The sequence below is a fragment of the Emys orbicularis genome, chromosome 6 (genome assembly GCF_028017835.1).
Source record: "Emys orbicularis isolate rEmyOrb1 chromosome 6, rEmyOrb1.hap1, whole genome shotgun sequence".
Classification (NCBI taxonomy): Eukaryota; Metazoa; Chordata; order Testudines; family Emydidae; genus Emys; species Emys orbicularis.
In genome coordinates, this window is record NC_088688.1 from 100,144,481 (window position 1) to 100,164,939 (window position 20,459).

At 37.8% G+C, this 20,459-nt stretch overlaps 1 protein-coding gene across 1 annotated transcript in view; it reads left to right on the plus strand.

Annotated features, from left to right (window-relative positions):
- The window catches only part of VPS13A (vacuolar protein sorting 13 homolog A), a 286,528-nt gene that overhangs the window by 197,377 nt on the left and 68,692 nt on the right, over positions 1-20,459 (plus strand). Inside the window, exons 49-54 of the mRNA XM_065406641.1 lie at positions 659-763; positions 860-1,006; positions 12,219-12,347; positions 13,978-14,111; positions 16,308-16,437; positions 18,821-19,056. Coding sequence (XP_065262713.1) covers positions 659-763; positions 860-1,006; positions 12,219-12,347; positions 13,978-14,111; positions 16,308-16,437; positions 18,821-19,056 — 881 coding nt within the window. The remainder of the gene's footprint in view (positions 1-658; positions 764-859; positions 1,007-12,218; positions 12,348-13,977; positions 14,112-16,307; positions 16,438-18,820; positions 19,057-20,459) is intronic.

Consider the following 20,459-nt stretch of genomic DNA (forward strand, 5'->3'; position numbering starts at 1 on the left):
AGAAAAGGAGTACTTGTGGCACCTTAGAGACTAACAAATTTATTTGAGCATAAGCTTTCGTGGTCTACAGCCCACTTCTTCGGATGCACAGAATGGAACATATATTGAGGAGAGATGTATACACATGCAGAGAGCATGAAAAGGTGGGAGTTGTCTTACCAACTCTGAGAGGCCAATTAAGTAAGAGAAAAAAAACTTCTGAAGTGATAATCAAGATAGCCCAGTACAGACTTATCACTGGCTATCTTGATTATCACTTCAGAAGTTTTTTTTCTCTTACTTAATTGGCCTCTCAGAGTTGGTAAGACAACTCCCACCTTTTCATGCTCTCTGCATGTGTATACATCTCTCCTCAATATATGTTCCATTCTGTGCATCCGAAGAAGTGGGCTGTAGCCCACGAAAGCTTATGCTCAAATAAATTTGTTAGTCTCTAAGGTGCCACAAGTACTCCTGTTCTTCTTGTTGAGACAACCACCTTATTAATACAATAGATAGCACAAGAGTGTGTGTGTGTGTGTGTTTATAAGAAATGATGGTAGAAAGAAGATGAGGATAACAGAGGGGATCAGAAGACATGGTTGTTTGTCGATTTGGCTATTTTAAATGTTTTCCATTAATTTTCATACTCTAACAAAAATGAATTTTCTTTTTACAGGTGCAGCTTATGGTGACTGACAGTGAACTGTCTGATCAGTTTTCTCTTGATACTGTTGGTAGTCATGGTTCTGTTAAATGTAAGAGTCACAAAAAGGAGTACCATGTGAGTATAATATGTGTCTATCAAACTTCTATATGTTAGGAAATATAAAAAATTATGTGAGACTAACAAATTTTAAACAATTTCCTTCATTCACAGGTTGGTGTCACCATAGATAACAGCAGTTTTAACATTACAAGAATCGTAACTTTCACCCCCTTTTTTATGGTCGCAAACAGAAGCAAATATACTTTAGAAGTAGCTGAAGAAGGCAAGGAAAAATGGATTCCTATCACTTTTCAGCAGGTAGATGTTTAAAAATCAAACCCTAAATATTTGAATTGTACACAATTTCTCGAGTTTCTCAGGAAATTTTCAGTTTTCATTTCTCACACAAAGATTGTCTTAATATTTTATGTGCGATACTGTTTGGTTATCCAGAAATCTGAGGGGCTGATTCTGGTACCCTTATTTCCACTGAAGAGTACCTTACTCTAAACTAAATTGTAGCCTACCTTGCATGGCAGTGCAAGATTGGTAGGAGGCTTAAGGCACTTCCTACTCGCATCACAGGTAGCAGCACTTGAGGAGAAGCAGGCTCCACAGAATTGCTACATTCTTCTCCTGTCCCCCGCAGAGGTGGGTAGGGAGTAGGTGCAGCTTTTTTTCTGTCCCTCCCATAGTATGTGGTGGTATCGTTGTGCTGACATGTTGGGCAGTGTGCAGTTTACTTCCTTTGCAAAGCAGCAGAAGAACTGGGGTCACGTTTTCTTATGGATTGCTCTAGGACCAACATAACAATGTATTGCCCCTAGCACATGGCAGATCATAGAGTGATAATGTAGCCTCTGTGAGTAGTCCTACTAATTTCAAAGGATTGCTTGCAGAGTAAGGTTTTACTTAAATAAGAGTATCAGAATCTGGCTATAAATGAATTGAAACCATATCTTACTGTTCTACTTTTAATAGTCGCTATTGTTAAATGTAGAGTTTATACTTAATGATTATGGAAGAAAAAATACAATTGACTATAAAATTGTTAAATCACCATTCCTCATAAACAACATAGGAAATGCCACACTGGATCAAGCTGGAGGTCCATCTTTTTAAGTAACCTTTCCCTGGCAGTGGCCAGAACCAGATGCCTCAAAGGGAAGTTGCTCAAAGGGGAAAAAAATTCCTAAGTTCCATTAATTAAAGATTGGCTTTTGCCTTGAAGTCTGAGGGTGTATTTCCATTCTAAGTTTTTAAAAATCCTGTCTAATTTAACAGTTAGTTTTTCTTATTATCGGTACAAATGTCCTTTTATGAATACTAAGCTCTTCCATTAGTGACATCTAGTGACAATATGTTACATGGAAAAAATTGGGTTTGTTTAGTCTGGAAAAGAGAAGACTGAGAGGGGACATAACAGTTTTCAAGTATGTAAAAGGTTGTTACAAGGAGGAGGAAGAAAAATTGTTTTTCTTAACCTCTGAGGATAGGACAAGAAGTAATGGGCTTAAATTGCAGCAGGGGAGGTTTAGGTTGGACATTAGGAAAAACTTCCTAACTGTCAGGGTGGTTAAGCACTGGAATAAATTGCCTAGGGAGGTTGTGGAATCTCCATTATTGGAGATTTTTAACAGCCAGTTAGACAAACACTTGTGAGGGATGGTCTAGGTAATACTTAGTCCTGCCATGAGTGCAGGGGACTGGACTAGATGACCTCTCGAGGTCCCTTCCAGTTCTATGATTGTGTAAAAGAGATTTTCTATTAGTTTTAAATTTGCTGCCTTTCATTTCATTGAATGTCCCCTTGTTGCTGTCATGAGAGAATAAATAGGTTTATTTACCTTTTTGTGTTTCTTCATTATTCATTATTCTGTATATTATTATTTTGTATACGTGTGTAATATATCCTCTCTTATTCACATCTCCCTAAACTCAACAGTCCGTCTTTTCAGATCAGGGGTTCTCAAACTGGGGGTCATGACGGGGGGGTTGCAAGCTGTCAGCCTCCACTCCCAAACCCAGCTTCACCTCCAGCTCTTATAATAGTGTTAAATATTTTAAAAGAGTGTTTTTAATTGATAAGGGGGAACACATTCAGAGGCTAGCTCTGTTGAAAACAGTCACCAATACAAAAGTTTCAAGGCTTTTATCATTTTCACCATGTCTGTTTCTTTTTGAGAAAAAGAAACTAGAACTGAACACAGTGTGCCAAGTGTAAAGGCATACCATTGATTTATTTAAATGATATAAATGATCTGGAGAAAGGGGTAAACAGGGAGGTGGCAAAGTTTGCAGATGATACTAAACTGCTCAAGATAGTTAAGACCGAAGCAGACTGTAAAGAACTTCAAAAAGATCTCACAAAACTAAGTGATTGGGCAACAAAATGGCAAATGAAATTTAATGTGGATAAATGTAAAGTAATGCACATTGGAAAAAACCCCAACTATACATACAATATGATGAGGGCTAATCTAGCTACAACAAATCAGGAAAGAGATCGTGGATAGTTCTCTGAAGACGTCCACGCAGTGTGCAGCGGCAGTCAAAAAAGCAAACAGGATGTTAGGAATCATTAAAAAAGGGATAGAGAATAAGACGGAGAATATCTTATTGCCCTTATACAAATCCATGGTACGCCCGCATCTTGAATACTGTGTACAGATGTGGTCTCCTCATCTCAAAAAAGATGTACTGGCATTAGAAAGGGTTCAGAGAAGGGCAATTAAAATGATTAGGGGTTTGAAATGGGTCCCATATGAGGAGAGATTAAAGAGGCTAGGACTTGTCAGCTTGGAAAAGCGGAGACTAAAGGGGGATATGATATAGGTATATAAAATCATGAGTGGTGTGGAGAAAGTGAATAAGGAAAAGTTATTTATTTGTTCCCATAATATAAGAACTAGGGGCCACCAAATGAAATTAATGGGCAGCAGGTTTAAAACAAATAAAAGGAAGTTCTTCTTCACACCGTGCACAGTCAACCTGTGGAACTCCTTGCCTAAGGAGGTTGTGAAGGCTAGGACTATAACAGGGTTTAAAGGAAAACTAGATAAATTCATGGAGGTTAAGTCCATTAATGGCTATTAGCCAGGATGGGTAAGGAATGGTGTCCCTAGCCTCTGTTTGTCAGAGGGTGGAGATGGATGGCAGGAGAGAGATCACTTGATCATTGCCTGTTAGGTTCACTCCCTCTCTGGCACTTGGTATTGGCCACTGTCAGTAGACAGGATACTGGGCTAGATGGACCTTTGGTCTGACCCAGTATGGCCGTTCTTATGTTATGTTCTTAATGGCACTGTAATACTTTGTGTTCATTTTACATCCCATTCCTTGTGAACGATAATGTTTTGTTTGCTTTTTTTACTGCTACTGCTGAACATTGAGAAGAGATTTTTTTGAGTTAATAATGCCTACATCTCTTTCCTGAGTAGTTAGTTATCTGCCATTGTTCTAGCCATTCACCCAACTTTCTCAAGTCTTTCTGAAGTTCCTCAAAGTCTCTAGTTTTGATTAAGCTAAATGATTTTGTACATCTGAAAATTTTGCCACCTGATTGATCATCCCTTGTAACAGAACATTAATAAATATATTTAATGACACCAATCCTAGGGAACCTTTGAGCACTCTATTTTGCCATATTGAAAATTGACTGTTTATTCTGACTCCGTGTTTTCTCGTAGCCTTTTTCTGATGCATGATTATACTTCCCTATTCTTGCCCAATGTCTACCTTGTTGCCAATTTAGGGTACCATGTCAAAGACTCTTTCAAAGTCCAGATAAAGTATGCCAACTGGCTCTCCTTCATAGGCTATTTTGTTGACATGCCACAAAATGCTAAAAGATTACAGAAGTACGATTTTCCTTTACTTGATGCTATTACTGGCTTGGCCACATCATATTGTGCTCACCAAGGTGTTTTATAATTGTATTTTTATCAAGAATCAGAGAAACACAGGGCTGGAATGGACTGTGAGTAGTCATCTAGTCAATCGTGAGGCAGGACCAAGTATACCTAGATCCTCCCTTGACAGGTGTTTGTCCAACCTGTTCTTAAAAACTTCTAGTGATAGGGATTCCACAATCTCCCTTGGTAACCTATTCCGTTGCTTAACTCTCCCTATAGTTTGAAAGTTTTTCCTAGTATCTAACCTACCTCTTCCTTGCTGTAAATTAAGCTGATTATTCAGTGCATGTGGACAAGAATTGATCACCTTCCTCTGTATAACAGCTTTTAATATATTTGAAGACGATTATCAGGTCCTCTCTGTCATCTTTTCTCAAAACTAAATATACCCAGTTTTTTTAATCTTTCCTCATAACTCATGTTATCTAAACCTTTTATCGTTTTTGTTGCTCTCCTTTGGACTCTCCCCAGTTGGTCCACATCTTTCTTAAGATGTGGCACCCAAAACTGGGCACAATACTCCAACTGAAGCCTCACCAATGCTGAGTAGAGTAGGATAATTATGTCCCATGTCTTACATACAGCACTCCTGTTAATACATCCCAAAATATTAGCCTTTTTCACTACTGCATCACATTGGTGTCTCATATACAATTTGTGATTGACTCTATATCCCCTAGATTCTTTTCTGCAGTACTATGTCTAACCAAAGTGTAGTACTTTGCACTTGTTTTTATTTAATTTCATCTGGTTGATTTCAGACCAATTCGCCAATTTATCAAGGTTATTTTGAATTCTAATTCTGTGCTCCAAAGTGCTTACTACCCCTCCCAGCTTGGTGTCATTCACAAATGTTATAAGCATATTCTCCACTCCATCATCCAAGTCATTAATGAAAACATTGAACAGTACTGGACTCACTGGTTTTCCAGATACTAAAGTGAGGCTTTCTAGATCTCAGGATCATTCCTAAGAACATTTTTAAAAACAGATACATTTGTTGCCCTCCCATTCTCCAGTATAGTAACAGATTTTTCACTGAATGTCTTCTGTATGTTCCCACTCCTGGGACACTCCGACTGGTGCAGCTTGAACAAAAGCAGTGCCCACTGGAGCTTTCATGTACCTCTCCTGACCCTCCCTTCACTGTTTGTATTTGCATCATTCAGATTTGCATCTAGACATGGAACCAGATTATATCCTTTATCAGAAAGATAGATACTATTCTACACAAGGATTTAGGGACAGGATCTGTATCACCCATGATTTTACCCATCAGATCTAAATATAGGCTTTTGACTTGATTGACAAACTCCATCATGGGATCTATACACAAATCCAGGAAGGATTTCAGTCTTTGGATCTGAAAAGCATGGATCTGATTGTACAATGGAGAGAGAGAGAGAGAGAGACAGGGGTCCTATGGTTTTGCAGGATGCCTTATCAGACGAGGAAGAGCAAATAGAACAGCCGCAGGAGTGTTGAACCTGGACTCTGGAGACATAACGTCTCCAGAAGAAAGTGTTCGGGGTGTCATTAGCTTCATCATTGTCAGAAGATGCTGTATTATACCATGAATTAGACAGAATGGCTAAAATGACAAAACTTTTAATATTTTCAGTGTCCATAGAGAAAGATGGTACACCCTATATTTGATATATTAGTGGTGTCTGCAAGACAGAGGGTTACACTTCCTTTATTAGATGGACTTTGTGGTCTGCACCTTCATCAGTGCAGCTGATGTCTGAAAGGGTAGATTAATTATATCAGTTTCCCCAAGAAGACTTATTAATGTTTCACATACATCCATCCCCAAATTTATTGGTGGTGGAAGCTACACTGAAGAGATTCATTCAACACCAGATGACAAGAAAGGGAAGAATATGCCAGGAAGAAGAAATTTCTCCTCTGCTACCGTTGGCATAAGAGTAGCAAATTATCAGGCCATGGTGGCATGCTATCAGTACCATCTATGGGGAAATATGTCAACCTATATAAAGAATTACCCAGATGACCAGAGAAGGTTGGCAAATTCAATGTGGTGGAAGGTCAGAGTGCTGCTAAGCTTGATTTGAGGACAGCTTTTGAGTCTTTGGCTATTTCGGCTAGGGCTGTGGTTTTGAGCCTATCTTTGACACCATGCCTGGTTAAGATCTGTGAGTCTTCCTCCAGAGACAAGAATGAGATCTGAAGATCTCCTGTTTGAATGGAATGGTTTATTTAGTTAAAAACAGATGAGGTTTTAGGGGAAATGAAGAATATTAAGTTTACAGCCAAATTCTCATGTGTTTTTAAAAAAAATAAGGAGCTCTACATGCCTTTATTTAGGTACTATATACAGTACCCTCCATCTTCATCCTATTTTTATCAAAAGAGGAATTATCAATGGAATCCTCATCAGCAACAGCAATAGAAAGAGAAACCTTTTAAGCCCTGCAGTAAAGGGATACTATCGGTTACACCATCTTCTGGAACTCAACCTCAGTCTTTTTTTACATGAGGACATAGGACCTGCAAATCAATCGTATCCAGTACCTGCCCTACCCCATTTGGAGACCAGCCGTCCCAATTCTACCACCAGTGGCAGTCTATAACATCAGACAGGAGAAACCTAGAAATTATTTTCAACAGATACTTTATCAAATTCAAAACCCTGCCTCCAACGCCTGTCTCTCATCCTTCTCCAGGGACCCATCACGTGAGAGCCTGCTGAGAGTCGAGGTTCTCTCCCTTCTAAAAAGCAGGAACTATAGAGGAAATGCTGCATATAAGACAGAGGAAAGGGTTTTTTATTCAAGATACTTCCTTTGTCCCATATTATATATCATAAATGCATTTCATAGAAGATTTCGGTTCTGCGTGTTGTCTCTAGCCTTCGTAATTTGCTTCCTTTCTATTCAGAACTGGTTCACCGCTCTCAATCTAAAGGATATGTATTTTCAGACTTCAATAGACCATCCATCAGAAATACCTGCATTTTATTTAAGGAAGGACCACTTCCACTACAAGTTCCTTCCCTTTTGTCTTTCTGCTGTACCAAGTGTTTTCAAACAGTGTCCTTCCATAGTGGCTACATATCTGAGAAAGCAAGGGATTTTCATCTCTCCTTATCTAGACAATTGGCTAGTCACAGCATCGTCAAGAAAGTAGTTATTGGATATAACACAGATTTGCTAATATAGATCCTTATACAGCACCTACTCAGTATATTTTAGAGTATTTGCTACATCTTCAAATGTCTAGTCTCTAGCTGTCTTTTGTTCGGGTCCATTTCTTCGTAGTTTCAATACACCTTGTTCCTATGGATAATAAATCTATGTATGTTCATTATATGGTTAAAAGATTTCTAAAAGGACTTAATTTATATCTACCAGTTAGAGATCCTGTATCATCTTGGGATCTAAATATAGTACTTGCGCATCTCATGCAACACCCTTTTGAACCTATGGGGGAATGTACATTTTTCCATTTATCCATTAAAACAGCTTCTATAATAGCTATTACTTCAGCAAGGAGAAAAAGTGAACTTCAAGAATTGATGGCTGAGCCACCATTTACTGCCTTTCATAAGGACAAACTATTGCTATGTCCCCACTCTAGGTTTTTACTTATGGTGATTCCTGAGTTTCATATAAATCAAGCAAGTAATTTACTGGTATTATTTTCTAAACTTCTTAGTCATGTAAGGAAGGCTAGACTGCACACTCTGGATGTTAAAAGAGCTTTAGATTACTATTTGGACAGAAATATACATTTTAGACAAATTCCCAACCTGTTCATCTCTTACACAGATGGCTCAAACTATCACTACTCAAATTTTATCTAGATGGGTTAAGCGTTGTATACAAGAAATGTATGTCAGCATTTGTTCTGCTCCAGAAAGGGGTTTTAGCACATTCTGCTAAAGTGAAAGTAGCCTTTATGACTTTTACTAAAAACTTGTAGGAAGTTGCAGGATAGCTATGTGGAGCCCCATTCATACTTTTACTAAACACTATGTTCTAGACCTGGTGTCTAGCTGAGACGCAGGGTTTGGTGAAGCAATTTTCGAGTCCTTATTCAATTGCGACTCCATGGCCCACCTTACAAGGATTAGTATACTCCTAAGCAATCTATTCCATGAGTAGGAATATGCAAAGGACACACAGAAAGGAAATGAAGGTTACTCACCTGAGTTCTCTAAGCTGGACTGCATATGCATATCCTCTCCATCCTTCCCCTCTTCCTTGGGGTCATACTTAACAAAGGACCTGGGGTCACAGGGGAAGGAACTGAGGCAGCCGGAACATAATGCCCCCCTTTGTGTCCTCGTCCTCCAAATATTCACAAACACTGAGAGGAGCGGCATGTGAGTGTTGCATGAGATGCCAGACTAGTTAAGGTTCTGTTCAAGTTGCACTGGCGGAAGCATCCCAAGCGTGGGAGTATGCAGAATCCATGTAGAAGAACCCTAGTCACAGGTATCTAAGCTTCAATTTTAATGAAGAATGTCAAAATTTGTAGCAGCTCAGCCACTTCATTCTCAAGTTCCTCCAAACGTCTTGGGTATTTACTACCTAGTCCTGAGATCACTTGTTGCTCTCTGACTTATCTGTTTGTGCCAGCTCCTCCTTTTTTGACACCTTTGCTCTGACAGTGCCCCGTTTTCTTTGTCACAGCCTGGCCCAGTCCCCCTCTAGATGGTCACCAGTCTGTAAGTGGACCCAATCTCTGGACTCCACATGCTTTTAGCTCTGGGTTTCTAGAGTGTATTCACAGGCACAGACTTCTTGTCTGAACCCATCTTTGGGATGTGGGACTCTGCAGTCCAGTTGCTCGAGTCCATTAAACCAGTGCCTCTGACTTCCTGAGTCCCCAGTTGCTTACACATGCTCCCAAAGTGTTTCCCACCTAGTTGTGGGCACTCTGGCTTCTAATTTTAACTCCTTCAGAGACAACGTGGCAGGCAAGCAAGGAACATAGGTTTAACAAAGGAATTTCTTAACCATCACTTTATTCTTAAAAAGCACGGGAGTTAGAGATACTTGTAAAATAACAAAAGTCCTGAGACATTCTCCCTCTCCACCACAGTCAGAACTTACCCCTTTATTGATTCTGAGGTTTTGTCAGCATTTCTTCTTAAATGTGGTGGTGAATGGCCTCCCGTCTCTCAGAAGTTACCCCCTCTTAAATAGTCTCTCTCCCTTTCATCGTGTGCTCAGGCTGAGAAGCTGCAGATCCACTAGCCATGCTGGTGCCCCTGGGTAGAAAATCCAGTGTCCTGCTGGGATTAGGCCAGCAGTTGAAACACAATCCAAGTTGATGGCTCTACATTGCTCTATGATGGGATGGATGAATTCAGTACATCACAATGGCAAGGTTAGACATGCCTTCAGAACATAGTAGAAAATGGAGTTCCTTGTATAAAATGAAGATTACAGTTTGACACAGTCATATCTCACACTGTCACATTTATTACCATGTAAAGATTTTTGGCATAAGCATGACCTCAGCATGCTTTGTGGCTAAGACTAGTGCAAAAAAAAAAAAAAAATTGCCTAGTTTTTCTCCAAGTCTTCCTTATCCTTAATTGCCACCATTACTCCATTTTGCAATTTTCCTGCTTCTGATATATGAAACAACTGTCTATCAACTTCTTTGTTTGGGGCTATTTAATCTTCAGATTTCCTCTTAGCTTTCCTAATTTCCATTTTATAGTTTACCTTTCTATCTTTACATTTTACCTTTCATAGTTTATTTCTTTTTGTTTGCTTCATGAGAATGAATTTCCATTGTCTGTAGCGTACCTTTTTCACTTGAATAACCTAGTCAGTCTTGTTAACTAATTTTTTTTCTTGTCTTCCTGCTTCCTGGGGTCTGAGAATCTATGGGAGAGGGAACTTGATGGCCTGGTAAGTCAGTGAACTAGCCCTTCACTGTTGCAAATTTTGAGTTCAGATTGTTGTAAGGTCATACAAAATTGAGTATGCTAGTCTCAGCCTAATACTACAGTTCATATTATTTTCCTTTGGAGAGGCGCATTACTGAGCTATCCGATGTTGCAGGTATGTATTTAAAGAGGAAGAGTTTTCTGGACAAGCTTGTTTAATATCTGTCCAAACAATCCCTGGCTCTTGTTTAGTGTCTCCTTCCATAAGAACTAAACTCACCGTACATTTTAAAGGTATGCTTTTTAAAAGTCTAAATGTGCACGGGACTCGAGACCTCACTACTATTCCCAGTGACCTTCTGTAAGATCCCGGTCAAGTCATTATATCTTTCAGTGCCTCTCTTTCCCCTTTCCCTCCTTGCCTGTATTTTCTATTTGAAAATAAGCTCTTTGTCTCTTCTTATGTGATTGTAGACTCTAGTACAATGGGGCTATGATCTTGGTTGAGGCATTTATGTACTACTGAAATTTAAATAATAATAATAATGAAGTCAACTTCAACAAATGACCAAAAAAATTTCAGTTGACTGTTTGACAGTGAAAGAAAGGAATTAATTACACTAGTAACAAAACATGCTGTGCTTACTTAAGGAAAAGGCAAGTCTAATTTTAATTGGCCTTATAAAACACAATATAAAATTGAAAAATGTTAAAAAAGACAGTGGGTGAAACATTGCTAATAAAGAGCAATGTGCAGGGTTGGATTTAATTACACAGTCCTTCAACAGGAAAGGTAAGTATAAAAATTCATTAACATGCTGATACCTGACTTAATTTGCTTATTTAGAGATTTGAACATATAATAGGTTTTACCACTATACTAAAGTGAGATTTTAGTCATTGAATGTCACTGTTGAAGCTGATAAATAATTCATAATTTTTGGTAAAAAAGATACTGAAGTTCTTAAATTAGAATATGTCTTTTGCACGTTGATAAGGTATAACCAGTCAGTCAGATGTCACACCTGTGCACCAGCTTTCAAGAATATATAGCTGGGACCTCCTCAGCAATAAGGAGAAAAAAATACCCGCTTCCATACACGTTAAATGGATTAAACAGGAAATTGGTGGTTAAAAGCCAGAGCTTTCTTAATATACTCTAAATTTTAATTCTGTTTTCCATTACAGGTGCTGTTCTCTTTTTAAATGCTATATGCGTTGGCCTCCATTCCTTTTTTACCATTAGTTCCTCACCCCTCCTTCTTTCCACTCCCTTGCTCTAGCATAAATGTTCTGGGTTCCTCTCAGTTTATCCTTTTTAGATTAGGTAACTGTTTAGAAAATCCTAACAGAGCTCCCTATTCATTTTATAGCAGTTAAGATGAAAGTGTTTTTAAAAATCAATATTTTTTATTGCTGCCGAGTACAGTAGGGGGTTGAGACTACAGCCTATCATGTCAACCGATATTGTCTCATTGTTTCCTTATACTCCCCCATTGGTCTGTCCATATCCATCTGCTGTCTCTTGTCTGGTACTTGCATTGTAAACTCTTTGGGGCAGGGACTGCCTTTTGCCCTGTGCTTCTACAGCATCTAGCACGATGGGGTCTTGGCCCTTGACTGGGGCTCCTTGATGCTGTAATATAAATTATAGTAATAAGAAGAAAAGTGCCATTTGAGGGCTGCAGAGCAGTTTTCCATTATGATTTCTATTTATTTGAATATAAAATTTATTATTTTATTCTAGTGCATTCCCTTTTGGCCTGAAAATGATTCAAGTAAATTGCTGATTAGAGTTGAAAACTCCAGCATTCCCCCCAAGATGATCTGTTTTAATAAGCAAGAAAACTGTACATTGCTGTATTTGGACAATAAGGTAAGTGATTTTTTTTTAGTAATTATAGAAGACAACATAAATCTATACTCTACCTCCTCCCATACGAAACTCTTCTCCCATTCCAAAAGCAATGGGGTATTCCATATATATATAAAATCTTCATATATTCTATAAAAAAATGAACCTGTCAAAATTGAAATGTTGGCTATTTTGAATATTGACTGGGCTTTGTGCCTATTTCATTTGCATTAGATTTACACTGGTAGAGTTGTATTGACGTCAGTGGAGTTACTCCTGGTTTATAAATGAAATCCTATTTAAATGAAATCAGAATCAGGCCTATTGTATTTGCTGCTAGAATTTATTCCTTTAATTATCTCTCATGTTAAAGTTTTTACTTACTTACTGAAAACAGGTAGGTAATACTCTACATTTTATAAGTCTGCATTTTTGCAATTTACCAGTTCATTTTTGGCCCAGGTGTGAGTGACTTTGTAATCTTGATGTCAGGTGAAGGTGGAGGAAGAAGGATGGTAAGCTAGATACTCAGTTGATGTAAAAGGCATGGAGCGCCATTTAAGTCAGTGGAGCAGCGCTCATATATCTGAGCTGAGAATCTAGACCACAGTGTACAGTACATTGTTAGGATCCTGTAAAATGAACTATAACTTTTACCACTTTGTTTACTGTATCTGAATGGAAAAGTCATAGAACTTAGGGTTTGCTGCAGGACTGCTACCTGTACTACAGTTAATGATTAAAAGTGGGTTTGATTCTTATTATTGAACATTTATTTGAAGAACTTTTTTCACATACAGCTAAAATTTTTAAACTCAGTACAGTGTCTTTAGGAAACATGAATACAGTTAGAGATAAGTGAAAATAAAGGCCCATATGCTTCTAAATATAATTTCCCATATTAAAAGTGATCTTTTGGGGACAGGCTACATTTCAGTTTAGCACTGGCTTATGTTAATTGAAAATATATAAAATGTTAGAAGTAGCCAGTTTATAACAGCAGTTGTAGTCAGTTGCCCTATTTGTAGATCTATCCATTGCTTTTTCATTTTGTATGTGGGGGGACATTGCTGATTGTTATGGTGGCTTTTTAAACGTTATGTATTTCTGAACTTCCTACAGTGCATGTTTTATTATCTTGAGGTTGCACAACATCGTCAAATGAAATTAAGCATCACAAGAGCTGTGTTCACAGGCTTAAGGATATATGTTTAATACCACTGGTTAGTTTGTCTGGTAGAGTCAATCTTATCTCTGCCTAAACAGATTGTTATAGGGTGGAGTTCTCCAGCTTTGTGGGAGAGAAGGTTAGGCACAGCCTTAACAAAAGCATATTGTTGAGGTCAGAATGTACAAACTCGTCAAACATGCCCTGGAGTTTAAACGATCCAGGAAAGGATTGCTCTGCCAGCAAATAACTTAATTATTTGAGGGTGTAGGATGCCTGTGTAGTCTTGGAACACTAAATGCAGCCTCTCTTTCCTGACTTTCCATATATGGTCAGGAAAATATAATAAAAGTATATTAAAATAGATGCTTGTGGTTTAGCTTATGGGGTTAAACTTTTTTATATTGTAAAAAGTAAATGGTATTTTATACATTAAAAGGTTTATCACACCACTGATACTTACTCTTATTTCCTATCTAATAGCTTGGTGGCATTATAGTGGATGTTAACCTGACCGAACATTCTACAGTAATTACTTTATCAGATTACCATGATGGTGCAGCTCCATTCCTGTTAATTAACCATACCAAGGAAGAGATGATTGAGTATGGGCAGAGGTACGTATGCAGTGTTGTTATAAAACTTTCCATAGCATGTATGCGCAGACTGTATATATAAACTTGCATGTGTATATATGCTTACGGTGTATGGGTTACAGGGTCACATACATGTGCGTGTGCACATATATAATTGTGTGTGAGAGAGAGCGAGCAAGAACGTGCAATTTGTACACGGTATGCATATATACACATGCAAGTTTTCTATAGTTCTGCGTACTGACTCTCAAAGAGCTGTGAAAAATGAGATTAAAAAAACCAAAATATTCAGCATGTTTCATGAGGTGGAGATGTACTCGAGGTGTGCAACATAGATGATATTCTGTTTTTGGATGGGATGGATTGTTAATGAAGCAGTGTTGTGTTGTCCATGAGGCATGGGGCTACAAGAAGAAAAAAAGATGGTGGTGTGGATAGGACACTTACCTGCAACCAAGGAGAACTGGGTTCTATCCCTGGCTTTACACAGACTTGCCACATGATGCTGGGCAAGTCACTAAAACCAAATTGTCACACACAGCCACTCATTCATGTATCTCATTTTCTGGGTGCACAACTTGCAACATGTTGGGCCTGATATTCGTAGGCAGTGAGCACTCACACCTCTAACGGAAGTCAGTAGGGCTGTGGATACTCAGCACTTCTGCAAAATGGCACCTTTTGATGTTTCAATGGAGGCCCTCAAAATTAATGGACTGTTTTGAAAGTTGTAGTTTGCTGTTTGGAGGTGTGCAGTTCAGAGAGAGGATAGCTGTTAGTTGGACCCAGTGGCTATAGGCACCCTTTGCTGCAAAAACTATGTGAATCCTGCTTCTTTTTGTTTGTTTATATTTTTGTTGCTTGTTGAATGAAGTTGTGGCATTTGAACATCATATTATTTCTGGCTTGTTGAGGTGCCTTTCAGGAATCCCCCATGCAATTTTAAAGCTATAGTAGATAAAGTTCTTCACCCAAGAAACAAACAAAACAGTATATTATAGTGAGACCAGTTCCTGATAGTATTACAACATACTGCACCAGACCCCCCATCCGTGTCAAGGCTGAATAGATCTGTAAAGATCGTACGTTTTTGCAGATACCCATAATACTGAGACACTACAGACTAAACCTTCATGCCTCAGCAAGCAAATTCTGTGGTAGAGTATGCTCCAGGTAGTTGCTTCTATAAATACATTGTTCTTCTCTAGAAATGTTTGTGTGATAGACAGTACTCAACCTAGATTTCCTTTATGATTTCTAAGCTCTGCTTTCTGCCTTCTTGTTACTTATTTGTCATTAGTAACCACTAAGTGGAGATACTCTGAAACAGAATGGAAATTTTATTAACAATTAATACCAAGTAGATTTCATACTGTTTTTGGAATTTGAATAAAATAGATATACAGGTTGACCAAACACAAATGAGATTTTAAAAGGAAACAAATATAGGCTATGGATAAGATTTACTAATACTTGTATAAGAAGTTCATTTATGTTGTTAATAAAATGTTTTTTAAAATTATAATTCCACTAAGCTGAACTATCCCACACTTTGTAAAATTATAAACATGTAATACTGATTTAATTACTCTTCTCTAAAGTTTGTTTGTGTGTGTATGATTTACACACTGTATATTGCTTTAAAGTTCACACTTTTATAGTTTAAAAAAACAAAGCAAAAACCTTTATTAATGTATTCCAAGTGTGGAGTATTGCCAAGAAACAGGAAACCCACTAATGATACATTGGTATTATCTTTGATAGCTGCTTTCAACTACCTGAAAGGGGGTTCCAAAGAGGATGGACCTAGACTGTTCTCAGTGGTACCAGATGACAGAACAAGGATTAATGGTCTCACGTTGCAGTGGGGGAGGTTTAGGTTGGATATTAGGAAAAACTTTTTCACTAGGAGGGTGGTGAAGCATTGGAATGGGTTACGTAAGGAGGTGGTGGAATCTCCTTCCTTAGAGGTTTTTAAGGTCAGGCTTGACAAAGCCCTGATTGGGATGATTTAGTTGGGGATTGGTCCTGCTTTGAGCAGGGGGTTGGACTAGATGACCTCCTGAGGTCCCTTCCAACCCTGACATTCTATGATTCTATGAAATTGAAAATAAGTTAACAGGTAAGAAATGGTGCAATTCTTTAATTGGTGTGTTAGATTTTGAGTTTGTTGTGTAAAAGATCATTGAATATATATTGTTAATCATTATTTTGCAGTTCTCTCAATGTGATGGAAGACCATCTTATGCCAAATAAAGCAGTATTGTACACCTGGGCTGATCCAGTAGGCTCTAGAAAGTTGAAATGGAAATGTGGAAAGTGCAATGGGGAAGTAACGCAAAAAGATGTATGTGTACTGTTTAACATCATAGAACTCTTACTAGTGCTATCTGTTGATATTATATTTCTGTATGTTAATTTTAGGCCCCAGTATTGCCCTTCTGATGCTCATAATTATGAAAGCAGCTTTCTGGCACAGACACTAGCAGGCTGACTGTACTTTATTTATTTACAGACATATTTTTCTAAAAAATTGGTACTTGATTAAAATACCTATTAAAATGTGGTTTATAGTTACCTGGCTAAGTATTCAAAAGTCAGAAATGTTGATATTAAGGTTGCCTGCCAACCTAAGTTCTTTCTATTGTGTTATGCACTGCAATAGCCTTTAAATACATGACCTCAACAAATAGAAAAAAAAACTGGGTTTGTTTTTTACAGTCTTACATACACACTATTAGAAGGTGGTATACTTACGTATTATTCTGGAGGTATCAGACAGTCCACGAAAGTCATTCAGTCTTGCAGAACCCTGTCGCATTTAAGGCATGATTCAGAGCCCACTGAAGTTGATGGAAAGACTCCCATTCACTTCAGTAGACTTTGGATTAGGCTCTTCCTGCATCCTTTTGAAGATGCATCTTACAGGTTGTAGGACAAAGTATAATACATATTGTATTATTTGAAAAATAGCATGCAATCTTTTAAATTTAAGTGCTTCAGAGTATACAGGGGGCAGCATTTATGCTTATTCATGCAACCTTAACTTTGACCTTTTCTTTATTTTGATTGCTAACAGTGTAACTGTAATGTCCTCCTAACATGGTGGTGGTTCAATGGAATTTTTTAGTTTTTTCTTATTTTAAAAATAAATTCCAGGAAAGTTTGTTAGACACCACTGGACCACTCTGTTTTGCGGAGGAGTGCTGATTCACTGAGTGCAGTATCAATAGTTTTTTTATTTGTTCTTATAGTATCCTAGAGACTTCATCCTTGTTAAATTCTGTAGGACTTTTCCATAAGGGAAGAACCAGAATATTGTTGAAGACTTAGGAGGTGACTAAGAAAGGAAAGAAGCAAAGAGACACAAAGCAAAACAATTTAATGACACAATTTTTCAAAGTATGTGATATTGGAGAAATAAGGGCCAAATGAACAAGTTTGTCGTTTTCCTAATGAATGGGTAGCGATACGGGAATTGTTAAACAATTGTGTTGTCATTTTCCTTTAATCGGGTAACTAAATATTGCCAGTTTTGTTATACTGGGGACTTGCCTATTAGAACAGGGGAATTTTTAGTATGTGGTAGCAAGGTCCACATGGATAGTTAGTGCATGACACACTAGTGCAAGGTAGATTTACAACCCAGCTTGCAGCACACTGACTGTATAGACAAACCCCGATTTCACAATAGCGCTGTTTGTGTTAATAGAGTTCTTGGATTTAATAGTATTATTTTCTAACGTTTCTCTTCAAGAATTCGAAACTCGGTTTAAAACTCTAAAACTACAAATTTCATCTTATTTGTTATGTGTTAAGACCAGTCTATTATAGGAATTATCCTTTAAACTGCCAAGACAAATAATAAACCACATATTTAAAACACAGCACCATGTTACACCCAATTTTAAGTGCATAACTCCTGTTGAAAACAATAGGAGTTTGTACAAGAATGGAGAAAAGATTGTCTGTAAGAGCCTAACTTAGGAAAATCATGACAGATTCTTAGTTATGGAGACCTAAGACAGTTGCCAAAAAGCTCTTTTATAGCCAGAGCAACCAATCATAAGTTAAGATATTGTTCCATTTCACTTTTTGAAGATAAGGAAATACTTTAAAGCATAAGAATATTTTACACATTCTGGTACATTAAAACAAAAAAATCCGTTTTCATTATATTAATCACCTGAACAGAAATGTTTTGTGTTATCGAGGCTATACTTAAAACAGTACTGATATATAGTTCACTTTTTATTTCTCTTATGCTAACAGTTCTTTTGGTTTCAGTTTTATGCTTCTCCAGTAGGTAAATATAGATTTCCTCTTCTTTTCATTGTTTCTAATAAAGCAGAAACAAATACTTTGTTAACTTCTGATGTGTTTGCATTAGTTTAATCAATGATCAACATGTGCATAGCTCGAATGGGGGAATAATATTTCCACTTGTACATATTCTTAACTTTATTCCTATTTGTCCCCTTGTCTTAATGAGTGCTTGCACAATTGAGATCTCGCTTCATGATTCAAAATTTTATCATTTTTGAATTTCATATAATGTCCTTCTTATGAATATGACCTGTTTTCTTCTATTCTTACCCTCTCCAATGTCCTGCCTTCCCAATGTAGCTTTTATTTGTCAATGTCCATGTTGCTACAAAATTTACATTTGTTTGTCAAAGTAGAATGAACAAGACTTGCAAACTTTTGGGGTTTTTTTTCTCCTCATGTAGGACATGATGGACTCTCTCATCTTGGATCATAAAAAGAGAGTTTATTTAGTTTCATTTTTTGAAGGCTTGCAACGTATTATCCTATTCACTGAAGATGAGAGTGTATTTAAAGCAACATATGAAAGTGAAAAAGTAGAACTAGCAGAACAAGAAATTGTTCTATCATTACAAGATGTTGGAATTTCTTTAGTCAACAATTATACAAAGCAAGAAGTGTCCTACATTGGAATTACAAGGTAAAGTAATCTATTCGGTAGGGAGTCACTGTAAGCATTATTTCAAGCATTTTAAACTCAGCTAGTTTTATTTTTAATTTTATACTTTTTGGCCTGATCTAGTCTTCTTGTTGTTAGTACTAAATCGTTGTGTGTTTAGGTTGGAATGTGTTTGGAATTCCATTTCGTTTTATGCTTCAAACTGATATGTGCTTTGTATGGGTATGTGTGTACAGTATGTTATATTAAACTTTCTGCTGCACAGCTTCTCTCCTCATTCATCACTAATGGGTAATACCTCCCACCTGTGGAATTTGAAAGGAGTCCACACTGGTGTATACTCCAAGTCTAAGCCCTACCCTTCAGCTTAGGCAACCAGATTTTCTTCCAACAGGGGAACAAGTTAGCAGTTCAGTTTCTCCCAACCAGTATGTTTTATAACTAATTTTTGTTTTTGTGCAGTAGCAACTTCATTTTAGCGTCTAGCTCCTCTCTCCCTCTGCTGAGTTGAGGAATTAGCATAATGTTGAGGCTATAACCCTCTATTTTCTCCTGTATAGCACTTCATGAGCAGCTCCCTCTGCCCCCCATCACAGCAGAGAAGCCCTACTAGCATCTAACCAAGTCTGAGATGTGCTATATTTATAAGGACTCTCAGAGGGCAAGCTATGCCTTGCTGACACAAGCCACCAATCCTTACTCATCCAGAAGGGTGAGCTATTCCTCTTCTTTTTCATCAGTACTCTGCACCCAGATTCTTAAAAAAACAGCTGGTGGTAGCTATGGCAAGGCTCAGGTTGCAAGTTATGCATCTGTATACATTCAGGGACAAAATCCCAATCAATGTCCTATGTGGAGAAACAAATCCACTCATAACTGCCCAGGTGCTGGAAATGGTTCAAAATCAAGAGGAACTTTTTGATCCCAATACAGTTTACCCGAGGTCAAACTAGGCACGGCTCTACAAATGTTTGCCATAGTGGTAAAATTATGGTCAAAGAACCAAAACTTCACTGAATCACTATTTTTCTCACAGCAATCACCCACAGTCAGTTGCCAACTAGGATTGCTGGTGGCATGCATTGGTGTTATACCCTGAGTGGGATTTCTCAAAATGTGTCTCCAGAAATTCCTTCTAAGTATGTAGAACTGCACAGTAGACACAATGCAAAATTAGGCATCCTTTCCAGATAAAATGACCCCACTTGTGGGCAGGTAAGTACATAGAACATCCTGAAAAAACAACCTGTTTTTCACTTTAGATCCCTGGATACTCACTACAGAAGCAAGCCTGTCAGAGAGGGGAGGATACCTTGGGGACAAGACAACTAAAGGTCCCTCATTTTGGAAAAAGGAAGACATTAGTTCTCTCAAGCTTACCACTTTTCAAAAGCTCAGCATACTCATCCTTTTAGTTCACGTGG